The sequence below is a fragment of the Adelges cooleyi genome, unplaced genomic scaffold (genome assembly GCF_023614345.1).
Source record: "Adelges cooleyi isolate 19-005CV unplaced genomic scaffold, UGA_ACOO_1.1 ACOO_flye_CR_arks_rails_tigmint_CR_PRNA_30, whole genome shotgun sequence".
Taxonomy (NCBI): Eukaryota; Metazoa; Arthropoda; class Insecta; order Hemiptera; family Adelgidae; genus Adelges; species Adelges cooleyi.
Window position 1 is genome coordinate 8,442,906 of NW_026095971.1, and position 27,793 is coordinate 8,470,698.

The 27,793-nt window shown below is 28.0% G+C and overlaps 1 protein-coding gene across 2 annotated transcripts; it reads left to right on the forward strand.

Moving 5' to 3' along the window:
• Window positions 1–580: 580 nt before the first annotated feature.
• Window positions 581–26,433, forward strand: LOC126839217 (phosphatidylcholine:ceramide cholinephosphotransferase 2-like). Of its 2 annotated transcripts, none has more exons than XM_050574366.1 (7): window positions 581–770; window positions 20,337–20,481; window positions 22,917–23,256; window positions 23,326–23,536; window positions 23,609–23,883; window positions 23,977–24,152; window positions 24,506–26,433. In XM_050574366.1, the coding sequence occupies exons 2-7, from the start codon at window positions 20,338–20,340 to the stop codon at window positions 24,662–24,664; spliced, it is 1,305 nt and encodes a 434-aa protein (XP_050430323.1). In that variant the 5' UTR covers window positions 581–770; window position 20,337; the 3' UTR covers window positions 24,665–26,433. The 2 variants fall into 2 exon arrangements, with proteins under 2 accessions (XP_050430323.1, XP_050430322.1); XM_050574365.1 differs by lacking the exon at window positions 581–770 and adding an exon at window positions 8,741–9,081.
• Window positions 26,434–27,793: the final 1,360 nt, after the last annotated feature.

The window sequence follows — 27,793 nt, forward strand, 5'->3', positions numbered from 1 at the left end:
TGATAATATATTATAAATGAATAGCTTTCATATTTTTAAAAATAAAATAGGTGTGACGCTGTCCCATTTTCAGTGGCGTGCGCAGGAATTTTGTATGGGACATCTACTTATCTACGAACATTTAAAATTAAAATAATTATGTTACCCTTCTAAAAAAAGCAATATTAATTTATATTTAGAGTGGATATAAGTTATAACTTATACAGTTGTTGCCAGATAACTTGACACAGCGACGGCGGCGCGAAAACTCAAAGCCAAGAGTTCTCTGCATTTTATATTTTTTTGTATGTATTTTATGCATTGTCGAAGCGCCAAAGTCCAATGCGCCTTGTAAGTTGTAAGAAGTCTTTCTAGTTTTTTCTTTTAAACAAAAAAAAAGTTATCGAAAGCGGAACATTAATAGCTCATACGGTTATATAAAGTGTCATGGAAGAATATTAGTTGTTTTCTTTTCCATGTCGCAACAGTATCACCAATCACAGTTCCATCAGCAGCTGTATCAATTACTATCAAAACGCTTTTTGATATCTCATATCTACAATATAGCGCTGAACTGTAACGAATTGGTGAATAATAATAATATATATATTATAGTCAATAGAAAGCAATTATTGTGATTTGTGTTATTACTTTTTGGATTAGAGTAAATTTATTTTTACTTGACTGTATCTGCGCTTTTTTAAAATTATTTTACAATAATTTTATTATTTTTGACATTTTAATAAACCTGAACATTGGCCTACGGAGTTTTGAAGGACAAATTAAGACTGGTGAGTGCATCCTTTTATAGGCAAATATTATGTTGTAACTAAATAGCCGTCTACTAAATATTTGTATTGTTTTCATTTGCAAGTTTTAATAAGCTGTCTAGATTACTATATAAACTGTTTAAGTTACTTACTACTAAAATATGTACTTAAGTTGAATAAGTAAGAATATTTTTGTTTTCTTAATCTCCAATCTACAAATGGTTATTAAATAATATTGGACATTTTATTTCATAAATAGTGGCAATAGTCATATAATGCTTCTTGTTAATGTGACAACTACTAAGCATACTAGTAATTATAAAGCTCAAGTAGCTATAACATTGAACTAGTGGAACCATGGATTCTGATCTCAGATAAACTTCACTTATGATATAAGTTCACTCTTGGATATAACTTAAGATAAAGAAATGAATGTACAGTTTACAACTTTTAATTTTTAACTGTTAACTTTTTTCCTGGGTTGTTTACTATTATTATATCAGTCCCTGTATCGTAAACTATTTATTAGCATTGAGTTACAATATTTACTCAATGGTAATAGTTTTTTTTTAAAAGCAAGTACTAAATTTCTTCTAAAATGTATGGTAATTTGTTATATCTAGATTTAACTTATTCGTGTTTCTCCTCTTGATGTTAATTATTTTTTACTTTGCAATTTCTCTTCATTATCTGAATGTTGACGTCAGTTAATATAGTTTTTATACTTCACTTAATTTTCCACAATCTCTATATTTGTTTTAAATCATTTGTTTTTACATGTAAATATTGTAATTGTGTAATTACTGTCACAATTATTCTTTGTTTTTATCAATATTTTTTAATTTCTACGCTGATGACTTTTTTATGTTATATACTTTTTAGTTTGATTGACACTAATTTGTTCTATAAAATGCTTTGAAAATTTTCATAATTTTACATTCTATGCTATTATCATGTTTGAAGCTGGTGCATAACTGAGTGAGATAAAGCAGCAAGGTGTAACATCACACCTTGTCTGTTTCTCCAGTCGGGCGTTTGTCTGGGAAAGAAATGCTACCTGTCTCTCTTGGGTGCCAAACTACTTTCATAATTGAAACGGTCATTTCAAAACGATACAAGTCATAAAATTGAAATTTTACACTTAATATTACACAGAAATTCAACTTATTTTGCACTTACACCTTTTAGTATTTACTAATTGATGTTTAGGATTTCTGATATTCATAATCCATAGATTTAAATAGTCTAACTTTGACCATAATTTATTAAATTGAGATAAAACATATTTGCAGGGAATAGAAATTTATCATATAAAAATTAGGTCAAGAAATAAAATAAAATAAATGAACAGAAATGTTATTAATATTATTGTAAAAACTGGTATTATTTTTTAAAATAAAATAAGATGTAGTAAAATAAATAAAGTTTTTAGACAGACTACGTAACTACGTATATAATTACCAAAGTTGACAGTCATTTTTAAAAAATTGGTGACATGTCGTTTTTGAAATGAGTGATTTAACTAGGTCAGCTAGCTGTTTAATTTAAAATTTGCTCAATCCAATAAACTGTTTGAGCCCCAATCGTTAGAAAATAAACGGGTGTTAAATGTGAAAAAAATTACTGTTTTGATGTTTATTTCAAAGTATTTTTTTGCAATACCAATCATATCAGTATTCCATATTATACTCAGGCAGAATCTATGATAATAGCATTACGTCTTGCTGCGCAGGCACATATGAGGATAGCACGTTTATCTGCGCCGGTTCCTTCTCTTATGGGCTGGAATATAATTTTATGCAACACTGTTTTGTTGCTTTGCTAATGCTATTTGTACTTCTGAATTATTATTAATAGTATTAATTAAAATAAAAATCAGTGAATTCATAATTAAAAATAAAAATTGAAATATGCTAACATATACTTTGATCATATTGAAAATGAAAAAAAAATCAGATCATCTTACCTATTTAAGATTTAATTAAAACATAAGAAATTATGATCTCTTTTATTATTATTTGAGGAAACCGTACTAAAAGCTGTATGGAACACCAATCACACAAATCAATTACCTTTGATTAGTGTATTAATTTCTGGAAAAATATTTAACTTCACATCTATGATCTACAAAGTTAAATGTAGATGTTATTGTAAAAGAGTATACTAACCATATTCTTAAAACTAATAATCACGGAATCTATCAAACAATTAACAAATTTAGTTAATTTCCATTATGATATTGACTTAAAACGATGTTTAATTGCCTCTCTTAGACGCGACTTCTGAAACATGACTTATTATGTTCAGTTTTAAAAATAATTTGTTGTAGTAGAAAGTGTAAATAAATGTGATTGATGTTAACATCGAAGCTAAAAAATTGTTTCCATACTAAACACGTTTCAAATAATGAACACCCAACCAGATTCACTGTGATTAAAAAAATGTCAGGACTAAAACAATTATTGTTAAAATTGTAATGCTAAAACTAAACTTAATTATATAATTATTTGCACAATAATGATGAGTCTTCATAGGTATATAGGTTATTTGGTAAAGTACGGAATTTGCTATACGTTACGATCAGATGTCACGAAATGACGTAATTTAATGGCCAAGTTTAGTGTGCTTAGCGCGACCGGCACACGGTTCAAACCTCGGCCGTGTATTTAAACTTTTTGCATTTTTTTCGAACGGTTATTCTCGAATTATAAACTAAAATAATCTCTCATCAATACTATCTAGTATCTTAGAATATAACCAAAAACATATCCATCATTCAATGTTTTTCCATGTAGCGGAGAAAATGTCAAGATTTTTTCAGCTCGTTTTAAATATTTAGTCTTTATATTTTGTTTATTAATAGCCATTAAAATAGAGTCAATTATTTTGCGAAACACAGTAAACACCTATAACACAGCGGTACAAAAAAAAAGGACGTAAACTTTTCAAGTGACTTGATGCAAGTTGTATGTCTAACAAAGTCCGGGTTTGAAAATTGTTTTACACCCTCGAATTTTTAATTTACTGTTAACAACCGCCAGCTTATACTTTATACATAATAATATGTATGGGTATTAATATTTCTTAAAAACTCAGTTTGATTAGGATTTTTAAAAATGCCTATACTTTTAGACTTTAGTAACTAAAATTACTTTGTTTGTCCTGTTTATCATTCTCTACAATTATTTTTTTAATTATTTTAGCTATCTTCTTCTGTAATTTATGTTTTAAAATAAATTCCATATATATTATAATATTTTTTATATAATATGTCTTTTATAATTTTTTGCATTATTGGCAATTTATGTTTTTTGCAGTCTTCAGTTTGACAAATATTTTGGTTTTGGCATATTTTAATTTTGAATGTACATAAAATGAATCATTTAAGTGTAAACTACGTAATTAAATTCTTGTTTAAATTAAACATTTAATGACTAGATTTTTAAAGTAATAATAATAATCAAATGAGGAAAACATTATAGCTGTATAATTGATAAGAGTATCACGTGATATTCTGTCGCTGCCTAAAAATAAAACTGTGGTTGGCACAAATGAAGACAGACATTTGAATGTGTAATTAATTATTTGATGTTTGTACGAGTAGTACAAGCCAGTTTGCGCAAATAAAACTGAACGTGTAAACTCACCTTTACAGTTACTACGTACAAATATGAACAGCCCGCATATAAGTAACACAAATACATATGTCACACAATTGTTATTTGTTTAGTACATATTCATTATTTTGGGTACAGTTAAAATCTAAATAAAAATATGGGTTAATATTGGTTACGGTTTTTGATAAAACACTAGTATTCGCGTTATAGTGGTTTCGGTTTTTTAAGTTTACAAGGGTTAATTCGGTTTAGTAGTAAAACTATTTTAGATGCATAAAAAAGCTCGAAATAGGTACATAATATTGTATATTTCCGAAAATACAATTGCAAAACTTCAATTTCAACACACTATTAAGATAAAAATAAGACGGTTAAAAAGTTAGCTGTATGTTTACACCCAAAAATATGAGGTGTGGTGTCAACTGAATACGAAAGTTGTTAAAAATTAATTAAATTTGAAAATTAAAAATTGATCTAAAAGGATAATTTTAAAATAAATTGTTTTACGCCATTCATCCGATGGAAAATTATTTAGCACCAAAAGTTTTCCGTTAAAAATAAAAAAAGTTCTAAACTATACGACCATCTAGACTATTTTATTTATTTTTTGGGTTATTTATAATAAATATTTCTTTTTAACTGGACATATTTGATTCAGATATTTTTAGATCTTTTAATATCCGGAGTTATTATTTTGTCGCTGGATATTTTTCGCAAAACGTTTTTCTGTGTTGTACAACAACACGTCTTCTAAAGGCGTTATTTAATATAATAATATAATAAGTAAAAGTATAATTTAATAGTTTACGTATAAGTATTTACCTTAAACTGATTGCATACATGATACAACTATTTTGTAATTTGTGTATTATAAGATATCGCAATTTATTGCAAATATCATTTATGGAAGAAAATAAAAATACAAATCCAGCATTATTTTTAATTGTATTTTATATTATGTAGTCGCCAGACAAGACTCATGGCGCAGTCTTTGTTCTTAATAACATGTTTTTATATATTTGAGGCCTTTGTTCTTGGCTTTGTAAACTATTTTATTTTGTTTGTATTTTATTTTTGTTCTTTGTTTATTTTTATTTCAAAATAGCACTTTATTTTGTTTATAATAGGTACAATATATTATTACTTAGTTCAAGTAATTTTTCAAATTTTTGAAGAAAATTCGGGAGGGGGGCATTGAACCTTGAAATCCTCCTTTGAGTAAAAAAAGGTGCAGCTGCCATATTCTACTCTCGTGAGAACGTCAGTTAATAGTTCAGAATTTGACTGGCTTATATTATGTTTTAAATAGTTGTATAATAGTGTCTTATAATAAAGAGATGTTTTTTGCTTAACTAAACATGTTTTTTCATTGATTTATGTATATATATATATATATATATATATATATATATATATATATATATATTTAAAGAGTGAGAATTTAAACTAGACAGTAAAATACCATCATGTCATGCGATCATTTATTTTTAATGACGTTTGTTGATATTTCTTTAATATATACTCTTGGTCTATGCTCTTGGTTTTCATACTCAAGGTCAGAGAAAAAGTATTGACCATTCGCTTTATTATATTATATTATACTTGTTGGTAGGATAGCTTATGTAACGGTGACAAAGCGGCACACATGAAAACTAATTTTAAAAGTTTTTACTAGCTTATATAAGCCGTGTGAAATGTTGCACTCTTTGTTACAAACGTAACAAAGATAATCCACTCCTTCTATTTAATCGTTAAATCGTGTATTAAAAAAAAAATGAGATAAATGGAAGGTATTTTGAGTGTTCCACTGTTAAAAAATTCACACTTTGCCTGTCAAAATCGGAGAGCCCAAAAATCGCCACTTTTTCAAGTTTCAGTATTTGAGGTGCTATAACTTGGTGATAGAATGGTCGGATAGACCAAAATAGAAGCATGCTTCTATCCACTAGTTCGAATTTTAAATGATTAATGTTGATAAAGACGGTGTCATTTTTTCGTTAGTGAATTCGTCAAACATACATGTTTGTCTCATAATTATTAAAGATACTTTTTGGCAAGAAAATAATTCTGTATTTGGCAAAACATATGACTTATATATTATAAATACTATGTAGTGCTCAGTATCTATAATCAATTATATGAATATAGCTTATTTATTTTGTAATAATAAATATGGTGTGATAGAATAATCTTATTATAAGTTAATAATAATGGTCTTTCTATTACTAGTAGATGTATGTACTATACATTTTATTCTATTTTACCTATGATATTAAGAATAATATCCAAGTGTTTTTTTACCGGTCGATTTCTATGGATTTCTATGCATATCGATTAGAATGCGTGTTAAAGCTTAACAATACATTTTGTGATATAGGTTGAACGATTATTATTAATAATTCATATTTATTTTCATTAAAGTACGATAAATTGTAAATTATAATAATTTAAAACGTCATAATAACTAAAAACCGTTTAAATTTTATAATACTAAATAATAACAATTATTTGGACAGTATAATTATTAAATTTAATTATGGCAATGGGTGACAAGTAGTGGGTGGATATAATAAGGGTTGATTGTCTGTCTATAATTTGTTGCTGTTGTTACCCGTATATCGTTCTCAACAATACAATGAAAATATTTTTCAGGTACCTGTTGACTGTTGATTCACTCGCCCATAGCAACCTGGATATTTACTACTGTCTAAATGTACTTTCCCCCTTTTTTGGTTTTTCCTTATTAAAAAGTTTGACTTTTTTTAGAAACCTTTCATAGATCCAATCTTAAGTCTATTTTTCAAACCTAAGCCTCAAAATCAAATAAAAAAGTGAATTAAAGTTTTCACCCCTTTTGAAAGAAAAGGCTTATTATATTTTATTTGTTTGTCAAAGTTTATCTATTTACTATATCTACTCTATACTAAATGCTCTAGTATAAGATAGTGTTTATCTTTTAAGTACGAATTAAAACAATATCAGGGCAGATTTAGAGAGGGTGATAGGGTTCTATAGCATCCTCCTTGGCTCGCGTTGACTATTTTTTCTTGTTTGGTAAGAAATTAATAAAGGGTGGCCATTTTGTTGGGAAGCATCATCATTTTTCAAGTTGTGATGAATCTATTCCGTGTTATATGATATGGTTTATCAATTATACTCGTATACTTATGTAACAATATATTTAAAATAAAATAATTTGTTTAGTTATTATGTGGTCTTACAAATTTTTGATGATTACGATGAGTGCTAATAATAATCGTAGCAGTTATCCTAGATCCACCCTGTATAATATTACGACTTTCTTAATTAATTTGGGAAAAACAAAGTATGTTTACTGTCAAGTATCGTTGAATTACGGGTTAAATAAACTATTTCTAAACTGGTTAGCAAATGAGCATCTATAATGTTCATTCTCGTTATTTTCATTTCCTATTAAAAAATAATGAGTTAAGAACATGTAACTATTAGTTATTACTTAATGGTTTATTTTTGCCATTTCGACTAAATTGTATTTTGTATGTATTTCAGAATAAGACGTATTTATTGATTTATTTATGTTTTATGTTATATGTATATTTTATAGACCATATAAATTGCTGGTTTAGATATCATTGCCGCGTACCTAACATATTGAAAACAATGATATAAACATTTTCTACTTTTCATTTTAAAGTCATTCCCATCGCTAATACAGTACAGGGCTGACTGAGGTCAGTTGTATGCGCTGATGATAATAACATTGCTGCCGAAATACACTATAGAGAATTATTTTGTGCTGTTTGTGTGTGTTTTTGTGGTATTATTTTATAATTCAAATTTATTGACCCGACACCCTTTCTTCTGTCCTAATTTTTAACCTTTAATAACTTTAAAAGTAATTATTCAAAACGGGTTATCGACTCGTCAATATTTTCAGCAAAATTATTTTTAAGATATAAAGAAAATTATATATGTACGTTACCATTAAAAATTTAAAAGTTGACAGCTCTCTGGAAAATACGAATAAAGGTAAATAATAAATATATAGAAAATGTTAATAACATAAGTAAAAATGTTTTAAAATAGACAAATTAAAAAAATGCAATTAATATTAGATATCATGAGCCTCTTTCATATTATGCATATATTTATGTATACAAAATATCCGTAAGCACACGAATATATATATTAGTGTCTTTACGGATAAAAAGGAATAAAATATAATAAAGTAGTATAAAGTAAATATTTAATATTATTATTATATGAGCTAATAATTTCAATGCTACGCATTTAACGATGAGTTAGTGGGCATGTCCTTGTCGCTCCTTCGACGTCAGCACTGTTAAAATATCGGCACACACTCATCGTTTGGCGACGGCGCGCAGCTCACGACAGTCTACAGTTGGGCTTCATCCTATGCGCTAGTGTGTATAGCTGCCACCGCCTCCGTCGCTGCACGATTCGCCCTCCATAAGTGGTTGCTATTGAATATTATATTTATATTTTTATTATACATAATTTTGTTTACTTTTTGGTCCTTTTACGACTGTTGCGCGATAACAATACCATTGCTTGTCGTTCGAGTGTCTGTGGGTTATCTTTATTGCTCGTGTGTAAACGGTGAACCCTTGTGTTCGTCATGTGCCGGCCAATCGTCCTCGGGCGTGGAGCGTGTAATGCATTTTAGTTCCATCGATCGACCGCTTCTCGTTAATGGTGTCCTCCACGTTCACATGGTAAGCGCCTTTGCGGCATTTTCTTATTACAATCCGGGACTACCGGCGTTGTGACCTTTAGGCGGTAGCCTTTGATTTGCTTCGCTAGGAAATGTCTGAACCGGAAAAGGGTTAACCGTTTGGTGGGTCGAACTCGGTTTTATAGGTATTTTTTTTTTTGTTTGCAAATCGTCACCGAAACGATTACTAGTGTAAAAATATTTATTGCGTTTAACCTCGCAGTGACCTTAATTATATTATATTATTATTTCTAATCGTCGGACGAAAACCGAAAGACTGTCGCTTAATTACGCTTTTAGAATGTATCAGAGTGGAGGTTTTAAGGAAGTGAGTGTAGTCTTGAGTCTCGCCTTCACGAAATACTTCCGAAGCCGGCTGGTCTATCCGGTATCCACTCTCTGGCATTACGACCTTCTGCAGCTTAATCTCTATAAACAACATACCTATTGGTGTATGTCTGCTGTCCATATTAATTTGAAAGTGCCTATTACACAAAACGAACAATGACTGTAAACATTATATGTTATAACAACTTAATCGGGTTTTAAATCAATAACAAATAAACTAATTTTAATGAATCATTTATATATTTGATGGTTTATTAAAAACAAAATGAATGAAAATAAATAAAAAAAACTTGAGTTTAAACGTGCAAATGACTTGTTCATTACATTTTGCAATTAATGACATGAGAATTAAAAGCGTTGTACAAGTGACAACTTGTTCATATCCAAGTTTTTAGTTATAAAATATTTGTGAATAAAAAAATTTCTTTTTGTTATTATTTTACAATTTTTCAGATAGTTTTGAAAAAGATATTAAAAAGAGTGAACATAACCCATGTGAACTCACTGAAAATGTAATTTCGCCGTCGTGTAGAAATGTACAAAAATATTTATATTCACTATACACTTATATTCTTTTGGTTATCACCACTTGAATCAAACTTCAAATTTTGAAATCGATTACTTGTTTTGCGTACTAGGTTAATATCTAGTGGTTTACCTTATTTATAAAAATGTTATATAAAGCAATTGTTCATCACAGTCCACAAGTAAAATAATTGACGTTTTATATATGTTGCTCTTATATTGTTGTTATTCAAATTTCGGTTTATAAATACTTAAGAAATTTCAGATCTGCATCGGACAAGTTATTTTGTGGTAGCATGTCTGAATTTATACGAATCTTATGTATAAAAATAGTCAGGGTATAAAATAGCGGATAGGTAGTTTTTTTTTGTTAAAGGGAAATATTTTAAATGGGCCACCAAAATGGAAAAAAAAATTATTAATTTTAACTAGTCTAACAAACGTTTTTATTAAAAGAAAATATTTATTTGTTAATAATTTTTTAAAAAACACAAATTATACAAACAGAATAACTGAATTTTGTTTGTTTTTCGTTTGATAATACCTAGGTAGTCATTTTTACTATAGTATAATTCTCTTATTTTTTAATATCATAATTTTATTTTATAGATAAACATAATTAAAAAAATGTAAAATATTCTTTAATTACTTAATACCGAAAATATGAAAAAACCTCGAAATGTGCTTAATATGCAGTAAACATTTTTATATTTTGCTTCTTAAAAACGTTATTCAAATAAATGTCATAATGTAATAAAAAATTAAATGCATGAACCGAAGCATAATAATAGTAATTCATAGCTTTAGTTATATCTACGTGATAAATTGATTTTATTATAAACAAAATCAGTGTTACCGTAGCGAGGAGGACCACCCTCTTCACATAGACGAGGGCTCACAGTGAACTCCCTCTTTTCCTATGGGCCTATCCGACGCTTAAAAAAGTATATATTGCACATTTTCTTTAATTAAGGTTAATTATTAATAACATTTTAATAATTACTTATCATTACTGTATAATATATTACATACTCTTATAAGATTTTTTTTAAATTATTCAATTCAAGTGCTCTTAATTACTAATTTTTCACCTCTTTCTCAGTTTTTCTTTATTTGTTTATTATTCTCGTTTTTAAATGTAACATTTGAGCTATATCCGAAATTAAGAATAAAAATACAAAGTTGTTTGAAAAGTAAAAACAAAAATGTCTATATATTAAAATTTGTTTTATATTTTTACCTTGTTTCATCAACTTAAAAACACTAGGTATTTTGACAAAAAATTATTTAAAAGGAGTTAGACTAAAATAATGAAGGTTTAAAAATACATAATAATAGAGACATGTTATTGTTATGAATCGTGTAAAGAAAAAAAATATTACTAAACAAATAACTAAAAAAAAAAAAAATATGAATGTGACATTTCGGTAATATGTATTAAACGACTGCAAACAAAAACTGTAACAGGTGTCTTTTTTCATTGTATATTTACTCTGCAAAACTTGTATCAATAGTAACACTCTAGGTGTTTTCTAGGAATTTTTAAAAACTGCTTCATGATTGATAGGTTTCTAGTTGCGTTACAGAATAGAATACATTTCTTACAGATTGGCTGATGAAAATGTATATTTGGAGTTTACAACGACGAAGCGTAAACTGATTAAAACGAAAACTATTAAAACATAATGACAGTGGACAAATACATTACGGTCGTTGCTTTTTTTATAGTATACTTAATTTGTTAAATAAAGTCCTTAGTCCTGACTCCACAATATAATAATTATTATTGTCGACCGGGATCTTTATCAGAGTTTTTTCTAATTTGGTTTTGGCCCTCTTTCGAAATACTGAATACATTTTCGTTTGAAATGTGAATCAAATGTAGGCATCAGATAAAATGTATTAGATTTAAACGGATCATGACATCAAACGTAGATTTTTCTTATCTCTATATCTTTGCAACACACATTTCGAGTACAATAGACATCATTATTTTGTAATTTGGTATAAATTGTTTATATTTAGTACCTACACTCCTGGTATGAGTTATGAACAAAGTGGTTGCGTTAATTACTCTCTATACTCTGTTCGGAATAAGAACAGGCCATGCGCACTAGTCGGCCGCCGAAGCCTGTTCTTATTCCGAACAGAGTATATAATATTACATTACTATTTTCTATAAACTTCTATGTATAATGTTTAATCGAAGTATTTGTATATTGTTATGTAACGTTAAAAAAGTTATGTTTGGTTTTTGCTGATAACATCAAGTGAAACTCGATTATTGTGGTGGGTGGCACAATGCTAAATATCAACATAAACATAACATATAATGATGTAGCCATGTGCCTAACGATTATAATAACATTTAATATTTTCTATTAACGTGACATCTAAAGTGATTTTTGCAGTTTGTTGTGCCAATTCGTAAGCGGGATGTGTCCTCTGATTTATGCTTTACTTTTTAAATTTTATATTAACATACTAATTGCTCAAGTACACGTTACATTGAACTCTTCAATTGGCATGTTTTAATGTAGGTATTATGTACGTTAATCCCGAAGGCTGATGTAACAGTACTTACGAGTTATAAAAAAAAGTTAAAAACAATAATACCACTACTATGCTATGTTTCCACGCATTGGCACGTTATGCGTAAAATAGAAGTACACTTTCGATAACAATGTATTAAAAATTAAAATTTATTTCCCACACAGAAATTTAAAAACATTTATATTAACTAAACGGTTTTTAGGTTTGTTGTAAACAAATTATAAATATTTAAAATATTGTATAATTTTTAAATGTAATACGATTTAGGAAAATAATCAAAATATTTTGTTTATAATTTGTCACAACATTTGATTTCTTGCTAAGACATGATCTAAAAACTTTTGAAGTTATTAGTAAATATTTCTAAAACACTTAACAAACCTTTAATTTCTGTATGGGTTATTTTAGAAAATACGAATCACCTGTGAGTCGTGATAATGCCCACGATGAGTATTTATAAACAATAAATAAAGATAATAAGACTAATATATTAATTAATGGCAATATTACTTTTTCGAAGAAAAAGTTAAACTTTTATCTAAATTTGATCAATCATCGAAAATATTTCAGGTGCTAATTCCATGCGATCTTAAAGATTTATTTTCCAAAATGTTTTTTTCAAATTTATTTTCATCTGATAATCATTAGATTATTATAAATAATTAGATGTGCAAAAAGTAACTGTCGATATGTAGATTGCAGGTAGAATATCGTGATCTCCGTTATCATAATATATTCAGTTTGTATGATTAACACTGGAAGGCCACACAGCTAGTGTATAGTGAGAATGGGGTTAACAGGTCACCGGATATTTTGCATTTGTTCGCCCAATAAATAGAAAATGATCCTATAGGTTTTGGTGGATAGTCTAAACGTGGATTAACACGATTAAGTTAAAAAATGCAATCGAATTTATGTTATATTTGTGTAGTTCGTTTGCGCAAATGAATTGAGTTATTTAATTTAGTATTTACACGTTTAGATTATTTAGTTTTTTTTTTGTCCTATTTTAACTCTAAACCCACAAAGATATTCGTTTGTACACTTCGAAAACTGTAGGTACGAGTGTATAGTTTTTTCAGGCATCGCCTGAACTCGTGCGGTACAAATTTTTCAAATGTAAAATCATACGATTTTGATTTACACGCGCAGTTAGTTGTACAAACTAAGTTACGTACAGTTCGTTCGCGCAGTTTAACTGAATATGTGAACTTAGCTTTAGAGGACGCCAGAGGGAAGTAAAACATTATCTCATTTTTTGAATAGCTGTACAAAATTAACATATAAAACAATTATTTTTGTGATAAAAAGTTTATTAAATTATGTTATTTGTCAATAACTTTTAAGTAGATCCGCTTGATAAAATTTTAGCTTTGATGCTTCTGGCAAGGTATTTAAATTTTAATGTTGTAAAGTTGGTTCTTAGGACTTTTCGTGGTATAAAAACACACGTTTTTTCAGTTAATAACTCATAAGTTTAGTGTACATTTTGATATATGCATCCTACAAGTTATTTGTTTATAAATAATTTAGCATTAAAAAGTGATTTTTTCGGAAAACTACATTCGTGTAATATGTTTTTTTCTGTAAAACCCTCTGACAAAGCATGAGCGATAGTTTTGTATGTAATGCGTCCGACGTTGTTGCGTTTAGGTTGAAGAAATTAAAGGAATATAAAAAAAGAATAACATTTCATGGGTATTGGTAAAATATATTTACAAATACATTTTTATTAATGGATTTCGAGTGTAATTTTATTTTATTAAACTTATGAAGTTGAACAACTTTCAAAAAAATGTATATTAGATGTGATTTGGGTATAAAAAACAAACTCATACTTTACTTCGTTCGTTTAGAGAAAAAATGGTTGCGCAGAAACAAAACCGCATTATTCCAGTCTACGCAGATGGATACGATAGTAGTATGATTTTGTTTCTGCGCAACCATATTCTCTTGGCGAACAGAGGTATAGAGGGCATCTCTATATTTCGGCATGTTAATTGACCACTTCGTCTTTCTTGTACCGAAATGTATTTTTTGGAGAAAGGGTACTAGTTATGTCCAGGCTACGGCACACTTCCTGTATATCCCGTTTTATAAATGTATGTAATTCACATTGCTTATTGGTTATCAATGTTATATTACCCTTATATTATACGAATTATGAATATATTTTCGTTAAAAATTAAAGAAATCTTCACACACTTTTTGGTTTTCGATTGTTTTTAACATATTATAATGGTTATTTATTCTGATTTGAAGGACTATGTAGACTTTTAAAACTAACCTTAGTTAGCTTCTAGTTGGATGATAAGGTGAATTGGTTTTTTGATAAATTGGTTCTGGTGCACTACTAATTTACCATGTCGCACCAATCGTAATATGTACACACACCGGCAACAAAACTGAACTATTTTACTATTTATTTAACAGTCATGAATCAGTGCTCAGGTAAACTGCACAACAATTTTTCAATTTGAACACAAATAGTCAAATGTATTTCTACAAAGATAAACATAAACGTTTTGATTTAGGACAGACGATAGCGTACCATACAGACCTAAACAAAAAAATTAGACAATATTATTTCCTGTTTAGTGTTTAAAAAAATTGTATAAACTATGGTAGTATTTCCCGTGTTCTCTGCTCGTGTAGTAAAAAACAAGTATATGGTACAGTTTTTTCCGTTTACATTGTTTAATCGTTTTACATTAGTAAATACTTATTTACACCTATTGTATTGCATTATTTTATACCACGTAATTCAATGAATTCCATGTAAATGAATAGACTTAACCTAAATCTGTTTATAATACTACACTTAATACTGAATTTTTTACGACCAAAAGACCAATCAAAGTTACGACCAAACGACGGTTGACCGCTGACGACGGACGACTGACGAGGGACGACCTTGGACAATGGGCATTCGCTGCGCGGCCAAGGTCATCAAGCCTAGCGCGGCTGTACAAATATTTTAATTTTTTTTTATCTAAGCTTCGGCAACTTAGTCCATTAGCTGTTGATTGGTTTTGGGGTTATTTAAGTATGGAACACGTGTGGTGGGGGCCATGACATAGGTCGCCGCTAAAAATTCTGGGTGGTCACCCATCCGGGATCAAGCAGCGACGGTTTTAGCTTAACCTCAGGTGCCGCCTGAAAGCCTGGCCCACACCATGCTCCTGCTGTACAAATAGTGGTGGGAGCATTGTGCGGAGTTAGAAAACAAGCGGCGGCGACCGGTTAAGAAACTCAGCACACCATGGCGATTTATTACTATATTTTTACCTGAAAAAGTTAACACATTTTGCTTCACAACTCCACTTCACATCATTATTAACATAATTTTTTAAAAAGTATAATCTGCACAATATTTCTGATATTTTTTGACGCATTTATATAAATCGGTTCAATTGTTCGCTAGTTAGAGAACTACGTTGAAAACAACGAAATTTACATGGTTTAAATAGACAAACGCAGTTTTTAGATATTAAACACTGGTATTTTTTTATACCTAGCTCGAGCCACGGCCGTGGCGCTGGATAACAATAATTAATCTTTATACAAAAGAACAGAAATTGTTCTGGCCTTTTCATTTAATGATCAAAAATGTTCATTGCCGAGTGAGAATTTTCCTTGCATAATCACTACATTTTATTAATTTTCTATTATAATTTAGTGTCTAAATCTAAACTTTCAGTTTATGAAACTTACCAAAATAAATGGTACTTCTCGAAGAATTTTTTTTTTCTGAAATAAGTATAACCGAAAATAGGAAAAAAAAAATAATCGGAATACCGATGATTCAGCTGTTTTGGTTTTTAATAACATCTCGGGCATAACTAGTCAACTGTTACAATGCCTATCCTAATACAAGATTGTTTTTTTAATTTAAAATAAAAAAATAAATGAAGCGAAATCGACAGACTTGTCACTTTCACACTACGCTACACAATTGCATAAGATACGTAGTAAATTAATGGTTTTCAGAACAGCTTTTATGTTATAACTGTATGTACCTATTATATATTAACCAAATAAAACTATCATATAAGTAGCGATGCTTCACGCATAAGGTGACTGCGAAAGATGATAACTACGAATTACGGAGACACAGATAACAAATTATGTAGGTAATTGAAAACATTCAAAGCTTATGTATACGAAAAACTAAGTAATTAGAAATGTTATGTGCACTGATTTGAATTGTTTAAATCTATATTTTTGTAATTTTTTTTTTTTATTGTTTCTAAGAAACCCACTTACGATATCGCACTCATTTTTTAAAAACATTATTTAAAATCCTGGTCTGTTGTCCTAGTGTCCCTGACATTTGATTCCGTCAAAGCTCCGTTCCGTATTATTATGTTTTTCCGTCAATAATGTGTATTATAGTCTCATTCTGCGACCGATAATTTCTGTATTAACTAGGGTTTTTAAGGCATTACATTTTGTTTAGCTCTAAATTATCCATTGTTAATTATTATTGTGTTATACCTGTTTATTACCACTTTGTTTAATGTTTATATTATTCGTCAATTTGTATTATTATTTATTATATAGTCCCGTATTCCAAATAATAATAATAAAAATGCGATATTTTTCTCAGTTTTGGTTAGCTTACGTGGGTGCCTTTACCCATCTATTAAGACTATTTCAAGAAAAATAATAATTAAATTATTATTAAAAAAAGGTATTTTAGTTTGTCAAATAATTAATTGAATCATTCATAAGCCGCAATATAGTATGTGTAATAAAGTATTTTTGTGAATAACGCGCCCACTATGATTTCACTTGCTTAAAGCAATTATTAATAGTAAACGCAATCGTTTTACATAAGAAGTCAGCCTGTGGCGCTAAAACTTAATATGGTATAGTAGTTGCTGCCAATACCAGAACTTATATTCCTCTCACTCTGTAATCGGCTATCTTATTAGTTCTACATGTTTTGCAAATACGAATCAAAACCTCTATTTTGTAGTAAAGGTTTAGAATTTAGAAGAATTTAGTAGAATGAGTTAGTAGAAAAATAATCTAATTTTGTTTTAAATGTTTCGTTATTTTTTAAATTTTGCGTTAAGAGTCCATTCGTTTTTAAAGCTTACACGTGTAAATTAAAATGTACTATTAAAATATTCGTATCAAATTATTTTGGTGTACTAAAGTTTACCTAAGTTAATATTTCTAGTCGTATTTGTTTTGAGTTATTATTAATTAGCTGTAATATTAAGCATCTTTAAACTTTAAGCATTTTATAATTTGTTTTTATTTAGTATTTGTCACCTTTTCATGTCACCTTACTGACAAAAATAATGTTCATTATATTTATTACTTTAATGTTTTTGTATGTATGTTTAATATTTTGTACATTTAAAAAAAACTTTAAATTTGTATTAACATTTTAATATTTTTCATTTAAAATACAATTATCTTGTTACTTACTGAACTAATGAATGGGCAATTATTTCTCGTTGAACAAACATTTAAATGCTTAGAAGAGGAGACTAATGTGTTCTTTTAAATTAAAATCTGTAACAATCTGTAATATTAAAAACAGATTTTTGTTGAACATTTTACAGTGGCAGGACGACGTAAAAGAAGGGGTTGTCCAGTGATACTACTTCAACTAGATTCAATTATTGGTTATGTTATTAGGGAAGTCGTGTGAACAATATCGTTTTAACCGACGAGGAGGATTGTTTGGAAGAGTAAGAGAAAAAAGATGTATCGTATTAGAATGGAATTTTGTATAGTGAGTGGAAACAAGAATTTGAATAGTAGAAATATTGAGGTCACGGTGAAGTGTACGATTACTTACATACCATGTAGTTAAAAGACGGACGTTAGTTGATTGGGAGGATTAAAATAAATTTAAATTTTAGATTTTTGTTGACCCCCTAATGTGGTTAAATAAAGACTATGTAATCCGCTTGTACATAACTTAAAAGTATATATTATGAACAAAATTATATATCCCTGATTGTAATTTAAAATGTATGTAAGTAATTGTGTATTTTTTTAATTAATTTTTTTTTTATTGAGAAAATAAACAATCTGTACAATTTAAAGCATAATAAGTATATGTGTTGATATAATACAAAACATGTGATACATTTGATAAAGAAGTCACCCATTAATGACACTTAAATTTGATAATTAATTATGTAAGATTAGGAAGGAAAAAAAAATAACTTGGTTTAATTAATATAACGTATTTAATTGCATGCATTTACTTAAGTAAGTTTTAATATTAACTCTTGTATTATTAATGTAGGTCATTTTATTTATTACCCAGTGTAATTTGTAAAATTACAATTTTTTATGTACAAATACGTGTGTTAAAAAAGCTTGTAAATTGTCAGATTTTATAGATACTAGAATGACATTCAATTATTTATAGTGCAATGCAATCCTGCATCATACAGAATATAATTATACAAAATAATAAAAATAAAGGTTTAGTGTTGTATTAGGCTTCTATATAAATTTACTTCGCCGTTGCGTTTTTACAGAATTACAAATGTGCATGTAGGTAGAAACGTTCTCGTAATGAACTGTTTTAAATAAATACTAAATAGTTCATTAAACGACACAAAGCGATTCATTAACTATACAACTTCAGATATTTTGAATGTATAAAATAGATTTACCTACATTCCAATATTACTATTATGTCTAAAATTGTATTTGTTGAAATACATTTAAAACAGCATGTTTTTACCACCGAAAAACGTTTGTTACCTATGTATATTGAATATGTTATTGTTTAACTGACCGAATTGTGTTCAAATCAAGACCGCTTACCAATTGAATAAAATTTGATTAGCATCTACAATGTACATTCTAAGTATGGATGATTAATTTTCTGAATTATGATAAAAACATAACTTAATAAAATATTCGCAATAAAATTCGACCTTATGTTAAGTGATGTATGAATGTAATTGTTGAATTATTGTCGTCAAGTTTTTTTTATCAAATAGGTCAAATTGTCATGGACCTATTCATAACATGAACATATTATCCCTTTCGTTCTTGGGATTTTTTTTTTTCGATAAAAAAATCAACAATTTTTTTACGTATCGGACTGATATTGATTATCAATATAGCTGTGTCGATCGTTTTGGACCTTTTACAATATATTTGTTCACTCAATTATTATAAGAAATTGTTTTCATCGCAATTAAAATTGAAGTATAAATTGTCTGAATTTACTATCACATAAATTATATCCATGTTAAAAGATAGTGGTGCGTTTTGTTTTTCAGCTGTTTATAATATATCTATGGCATAATTCAGAAAATTTTAGAATTTTGGTAAACATTTTAATCAAGGTTTTAACACATCATAAAATATTCTTAAAATATAATTTAAATTATATATAGTATAATAAGTAGAAATACTTTTTAATCTGTAACTGTTTTTATTGATATTTCGATTGAATGGAGCGAAGTACGTAATAAGATATTTGTATTTATGTAGGTAATAGTTAAAAATCGTTTATACTGACAGTAAAAAAAAAACATTTATAACTATCAACGTTTATTCGATTATTATTTTATTTATTTATCAATTATGCTATATAATTAGTAATTATTTCGTTAAATCACTACACCATTATATTAAACTAGTAAAGTCAACTATTTCAATACAAATTGCGATAGTTCAACTTTTTAAGTCATAGTTTTTATAAATAGACTCACGCTATAATTATTTTAATTTTGGCAAATTGGAACGATTTTAAACATACCAAATAAAATTGTATTCGGTAATAATATATACTCTAGGTATTTTTTTTGGAAATTAATAAAATTCATGTTATTGTTTCAGGATGGTGCTAGAGCAAAAGGAAAATTCTAGCACAGATGGAACGAAAAATAGTGTTGGAAACAAAAGTATTTCGTACATTTTCAAGGATAATCTTAACGATAACGTCTATACTGATATTGGTATGCCTCCTGCAAACGGTAATCTGGTAAGAAAACTATACAATTATTATTTAAATAATAAACAAAAAAATCCTATGTATTTCCTCAAATAAAATCCATTATTATTTTAAACATAATACTAGTAAACAATAAGTTAGGACGACAACGTTAAAAAAGGGGTGTATGAAAGCCTAGAAGTAGTAAGATTATTCCTAAGATGCAATTCCTGGCATGTAGACGTAATGATATAAGTTCCTTAAAAAAAAATATTTTAATGTCTATGCTAAGTTTTTAAAATACGATCGAGTACAATCAGGGGCGGGTTTTATCACTCACCAAGGGGGGTGATAGATTGAGGATCAAGAATTTACCTAGCTGTATTTTAAATCCAACATTAAAGTTAATTGCTAAGGATTTATTAAAAATTCGAACTTAAGTAGGTATAGGTCCTTGGTAGTTTTTATATGATTTGAATAAACTTTAAAAGACAAATTGATAACATATAAAGAAGAATATTATCTATAAACCTAGTATCTTAAGGGTCCTATCACTGGATAGCTTCCCCACTCATAGTCTACAAGTCATTTATTTACATTGTTCGCATATTTTCTTATTGTATATTTTATTTTATGTACAGATTGTAAATGTTATTTAAAAAAAAAACTAGTATCAACAAAATTAATAAAAAAATGGAATTTTTTTGGCGTCAATCAATTTATCAATTAATCCCAGTTTCTTTAGATTCTACTATGTTAAAATGTACTTTTTAAGTAAAAAAAAAAATAACCATTGTCATTATTGCTATATTAATATAGCGTTTGATTAAAACTGTTATAAGGCATTTTTGATCTATAATTGCATTTATATACGTTCTCTCTAAACGCGTTTGACTGTTGTGTACACTACTTCAAATGCATTTACGTTTGTTTTTAATAATATTGCTATCAGAGGCATAATATTATATTGATAATCTATATAATTATTAAAGAAATTAAATAAAAATAAAAATACTGTGTTTATTTGGTTAGTGTGGGATTACGTAATTTGATCTCTTTGAGCTTTGTAAGGCGGCCGCTGGTCATTCGATAGCTTCCATAGGCTGTTTAGTATGTGCATACAATCGATACCGTCTGTACCTACGTTGAACGGTCAATTTTCTTTTTATATTTTTTATGTTATCATTTAAACATGCTAAATTTTAGGAATACATTATTTACACTTCTGAGGAACTTGCAGGTGCCACCGGTAAATATTTTATGACTACTCAAGTAATGATTTATTTACGCGAAGGTTAGTGAATATTCATTACGACATTGGTATATTTGTCTTGGACTTCGGAAGGAGCAACTATTAAGATCTCCGTAAATTTCGGATGTTTAAATTGATGCAGCGGGGAATTACTATAATATTAGAAAGCTTATGGCGCTTTTTGGCGTTTAAGCTATTGGAACCATAGCATTGTGAGGCGGTTATGCGGTTAGGTTTGCGGTCTTGGTATTCTGGGGTGGTAGTGGTTCGAAATGGTTTTATAACCTATAACGTGCCTACTGCCTAGTAGGGTACACATTATCTATATTACCTACACGCGAAGAGGAATTCTTAATGAAATACTAATGCGTCTAATTTCAGTCACGAACACGGAACAACAATAAAGTGGTTTAATTTATGGGTTGATAGTTTCACAAGAAATCGTTTACACTAATTGCAATATTCGATAAATTTTAGTGAACGCATGTATTCGCCACTTAGGCTTTGGTTATAGCCTATAGTTAACTAAAGTCTATAATATAGTATATGAATTGCTTTAGGTCAGTACGAATCAAATAGACCAGTTTGAAATCTAATTTTATTGATAATTAGCCCAATCGGGTTATCGACATTTTTAAACTGATAGCTTTTTTTTAAACATTTGTAATGTATGGGAAGTATTACAATAATAATAATATTAAAAATAGAAAGAACAACAATACAGCTTTTCTATTGTAGTACAAATGTCTTTCTTAAATTAAATGTATTACCTTGAATAACATACATCTAAGTATACTTCTACTAATTGGTTTTTCTATTCTATTCTGACTAATATGTAATATGTAATTTTAGACTTTGATAGAGAGCGAAAATTTATAAGGGAATAATCTATAGACAATTTTTTATTGAAACATGGCATGAAATCAAAATTATTTCACTCAAGTATTAACATACCAAAGAGAAATCTCTAGTGGTATTTTTTACATAGTCTATACAAATTAAAGATAGTGAGAATATCCTAAAACCTAACATAAGTTGTTTTTGATAAAATAATAATTTATAGAAAAATGTATTTTCTATTTTACCTAAGGCTTATACTTGGATGTTTTAAAAAAGGTGGTTCTAGTAAAAATTTGACCAGCTTCTTAGAAAAGTGCAACAATTGAGGTGTTCTTTGTAGTGGTATAGCGCATTGTTTTTAAGTTAATATATATATTTGTTCATATTTTTGTAGAATGAGCGCTGTCAAAGGCAGCCGTTATTAGGCTTGTGTAAAAATGCTGTGACTGGTGTAAGAAATAGTGTAGGATGGGATTCCATAAATGGAGCGGTTGGTATAGATATCGACACCAACCATGATCACCAACAAACAAACATGGGACAGATACATCAAGACATAACAAAAGCCAAACAGCTTCCTGACAGTGGAATTATGTCCACTGAAAACGATGGCCGGTATAGCCCAAAGGTTCCTAATGGCAGTACCAATGGAGCACCGGTGCGCATTGAAATACCAAACTGTGTTATTAAGCCCAAAACTAAATTTCCACAAGAAAAAATGAAAACGTTGTTTGGTACTTATATCATAATATTTAGATGTTAACTAAGCATATTTGTACATTGATATTTTATTATTATTTCAGCATTTATACTACTTGTTGTAAATTTACTAATCACTACAACATCTTTGGCTATGGTCCACGAAAGAGTGCCAGATCGTTCTTTGTATAAACCATTACCAGACACCATTTTGGATGCTGTACCAGCTAGCGATTGGGCATTAGACGTATCTGAAGTATTAATTATGATAAGCACAAACTTGTCAGTGTTAATAATATTGAGTCATAAGTATAGGTAATCAATAATTTTTTATAGAAATATTTATGAGATTAATTTTAATATGTGTGTATGTTTATGTCCATACAGGTTTATTGTTTTGCGAAGGCTGATGTTCATGTTATCTCTTTTATATTTACTTCGATCCGTTACTATGTTTGTGACTGTATTACCCGTTTCTAGTACCACTTACTACTGTTCACCCAAAGAAAACTCTACGAATCCAGTACTAATTGCTAGACGTGTGTTACAACTATTTTCAGGATTTGGATTATCCATCAATGGCAAGCATACTTACTGTGGGGATTACATATATAGTGGTCACACCGCCATATTAGTGATGAGCTACTTAATGATAGCAGAATGTAAATAAACTTTCTTTAATTGATAATCATTAATAAACATTTTTTTTAGATTCATTATGCTAACTAATGTATTTTGCTAATTTTAAATTATAGATTCTCCCAAAAAATGGTATATACTACATTGGGCATCGTGGCTAATGGCAGTCATTGGTGTAATTATGGTGCTTATTGCTCATGGTCATTATACAATAGATGTTATTATTGCATACTTTGTCACCACACGGCTGTTTTGGATCTATCATACACTAGCTAATAATACCAATTTGAAGGTACAGTAATACATTAATTAAATAATAATTTATTTTTATTTTTTATTAATTTTATTTAATTAAGTACTTTTTAAAATAATCGTTAAATGAAACTATCAAAACCAAATGAAGTTATTTTCTCTGTTCTTTATTTTTACATAATATACACTCATACATGATTAGTCTTATTTGAATTTGTTTTGTTTAAAAAAGTATTTAGTATAAAACTGATCATTTTAAGATGAGGTTTACAACAAAAATGTAATCATATTTATTATTTCTAAAGAGTTATTTGACAGTATTAGACATTAGTATTAATATACTAAGTACAGTAGTATTTGTATTATATATATATATCTTTTCTTTTTTTTCAGCAATCTATTTCCAACAATTACCTATCACGAGTTTGGTGGTTTTGGATGTTTCAATATTTTGAAGGAAATATTGATGGACCTGTACCACACCGATATGACTGGCCATTTCCATGGCCTAAACGTTTCACACTCGCAAATTATCAGAATCGAAATAGTTAGCCAAGGTTAAAAATCTCGTCTCACAATAATGTTCCTCAGCTATAATAAAAATGTAATTAAAGCTTACAGCCATTCAATCAACATTTCCATATTTTTCACTTGTTTTACTTTAATGATGTTATATTTATATATCATATATATATATATATACATATAATTAGGTAAACTATATAATATTGAGTTTTTTTAAATAAGTGTCACAGTTAATAATAACTATAATATTGCAAGTTAAACAGCAATTTTTAAAACTTGGTTAATTAAATTCTACGAACTATTTTACACAATCCATTATTATCTTAACAAGCAGTATTATAAGCATATTACCTAATTAAACAAATAAATTTAAAAGTCCTAACCAGTATCAAAATACAAAATCTCGTGACTTACACCTAGTATTCAGAAAGCTTTAGACATTAAGTTTTATCATACATATTGGTACATACTACATTAACTATACATGTATAATACTATGATTTAGTTTTTGAAACAGTTATTTATTTGTTTTTACTTTTTAGCTTGTAAAAGCCGTTTGTAAAGTTGTTTTGTTATTATTAATATTTTTTTATTATTATTAAATTTTCGTTAAAATGTTTTAAAAAAAATGTATTTTTAATTTTGTTAATAGTAATTATGTATTGTTATTATTAGGAATAATGATTTGTGTTAACTTAATTTTTAATTATTATTATCTAGTCTAAAAATTAATTTTTTGTTAGGATCTCTCGTCTCTCTATTATTCAAGGAATTATCTTTGACAGCTTCCCTATTCGTAGCCCAAGATCCGTTTCGTGAATACTAAATTAGTGAATTACTACATTTTCTCCTTGATACTGCTTTAAAATACTTAACTTGTTTACACAAAAATACTACTTAAAAGTACTATTCAGTCGATCAGTTAGAGAAGGTCTTATTATAAGAAAATTTTCAGAAATAGATAAACAATAAATAAACAATAATAAAATTACAGAATAGTGGATTCGCCTAAAATTGGCCTAAAACATTTTGTGACTAGTCTACTCATTTATTTAATTGTTATATTTAAATAAATTAGATAAATTTGTAATTCATTGTTCAGCAAACAAAATCATTAATCATTATTGTGTTATTGTTAATACACAAACGTTATTTCAAAAGATAATACATTTTAATTTGAGATCCGTCCTTAGAACAAATATTTGTATTGTAATACTGTAAATTACTAATAAGCTTTATGGAACGTTTTACATTGTATGTGAGTTTTGTTTGTTATAATAAAAATAATATTATACATTCCTGAAGTTTGCATACACTTCAATAAGTCTAAAAATTCAGAAGTCAAGTTATCCATTCCATTCAATGTTTATAATATTTACACGTCATTGTAAACATTAATAGTATTAACTTAATATACTTAATTGGTTATCAGTGTATTTTTGTTATTTTTAATTTGAGTGTAAAAGTTGTACAACTAAATATTCTACTTATAATTTCTTTTAACCAAATTGTATGCTTATTTAGATTGTCTGTGATAGTCTTTTTGTCACAACGGCAATGGCTAGCTAGGAAAAAATTGTTACCTACCTGGAATTTTTATTTTTGCTATTAAAATTGAACAAATTGGAAACATTATTAATTCATTTTATATTAACTTAACTACTTGTTTATTTCTGTGATCTAATTAAAAAAGTATTGGTTTTTGATTGTTGTTGTTTGTTGAAAACTTTTGAATGTATGCTAATGTTTTTCTATATGTATTTTGAATTTAAATAAAATTACATTTGTAGTGTTGATTTGCCAATTTGTTTTTAACACTATAATTCCTAATGCTTATTTTAAAAGTTATATTTTTAGCATCAAGTACAGACTTAACATATGTATAATCTGAGTTAAATTAGTTATACATTGATTGAAAGAATATAGTTAAATTGAAATTAGTTTTACAGGTTTAATAGGTGTGAACTAGTTCTATTACTGAAGACTCTTGTCAGTTAAATTATCAAATATCTGATTGTTCAAATAAAAAATGTTTAACCAGAATAGTATTTGTTATTTAAAATAATGATAAACTAAAGTTTAGGTTTTTTTAATAGTTTTCAATAAATTATTAAAAAATAGTGGATTGATAATCAAAAATGTAAAAACGCTTAAGCACAGATAATGTTTTCCTTTAATTACTGTGAAAATTTGGTGATTTTACAACAATTCTAAGACGCTAGTTTTAAATTGCGCAAATCTATTTTGATGGAAAATAGTTGTAATTTTTCGAGAAATGTAATCTATAGAAATGACTGATGGTCTGACAAAAAAATAATAACCAATAAAGAATTCTCATTACTGTATTAAAAAGTATAGGTACGCTATAAAGTGAAGCTCTACAATAAGAGTTTGCGAAGAATTGCCTATACTTTTCTCTTTAATAAATGGGTAGGTAGTGTTAACCTTAAGTGTTCTGTGCTACTGGTTGAAATGAACAAGCCGGATGCTATTATAAAGTAGGTACCTAAATTATTTTCTAAATGGTTACAAATCAAACAAAAAAAATCTACTGGAATCAGATAAAGCATTTGTAATAAGTAATAACTACATATATATTAACATACATCTTAGCTAAATTTAGTTAAAATTTTATCAACCTTTATAAAAAAATAAAAACAAACATAATTTTACATTAATTATATTATTCAATAATTAATTTTCACATTAATAACCCACTATTGCAATCACATTCTACATGTATAAATACAATGTATTGATGTTTAATTTTTTTTTTTATATATAATATATTATTATATGGCATCCTGGATCAAGCTTTTTGCCCGGTCAAACGGAAACCATTGGGTATTTGGGTACCAACTACTAATGGTCGTAGACATGCTATCATACGTAGTTTGTACAGTTTAATTATAACTTAGAAGTAAGTAGTCATTTTATAAGTTTAGAATTTTTAATACATCAATAGTACGCGGTTTTAGCTGTTAATTTAATTAGCATACAAAAGCTGCAGAGGACGTGGCCACTGGAACACACGCGCACTATTTGTGTTATGTGTACTGACTTATAATGTAAGAATTAACCGCTGTACGATTGTTTTAGGGTTTAAATAAAACTCGAATTTCGATTCTTAGCCATTCAGCACGGTCCTTCGTTTTT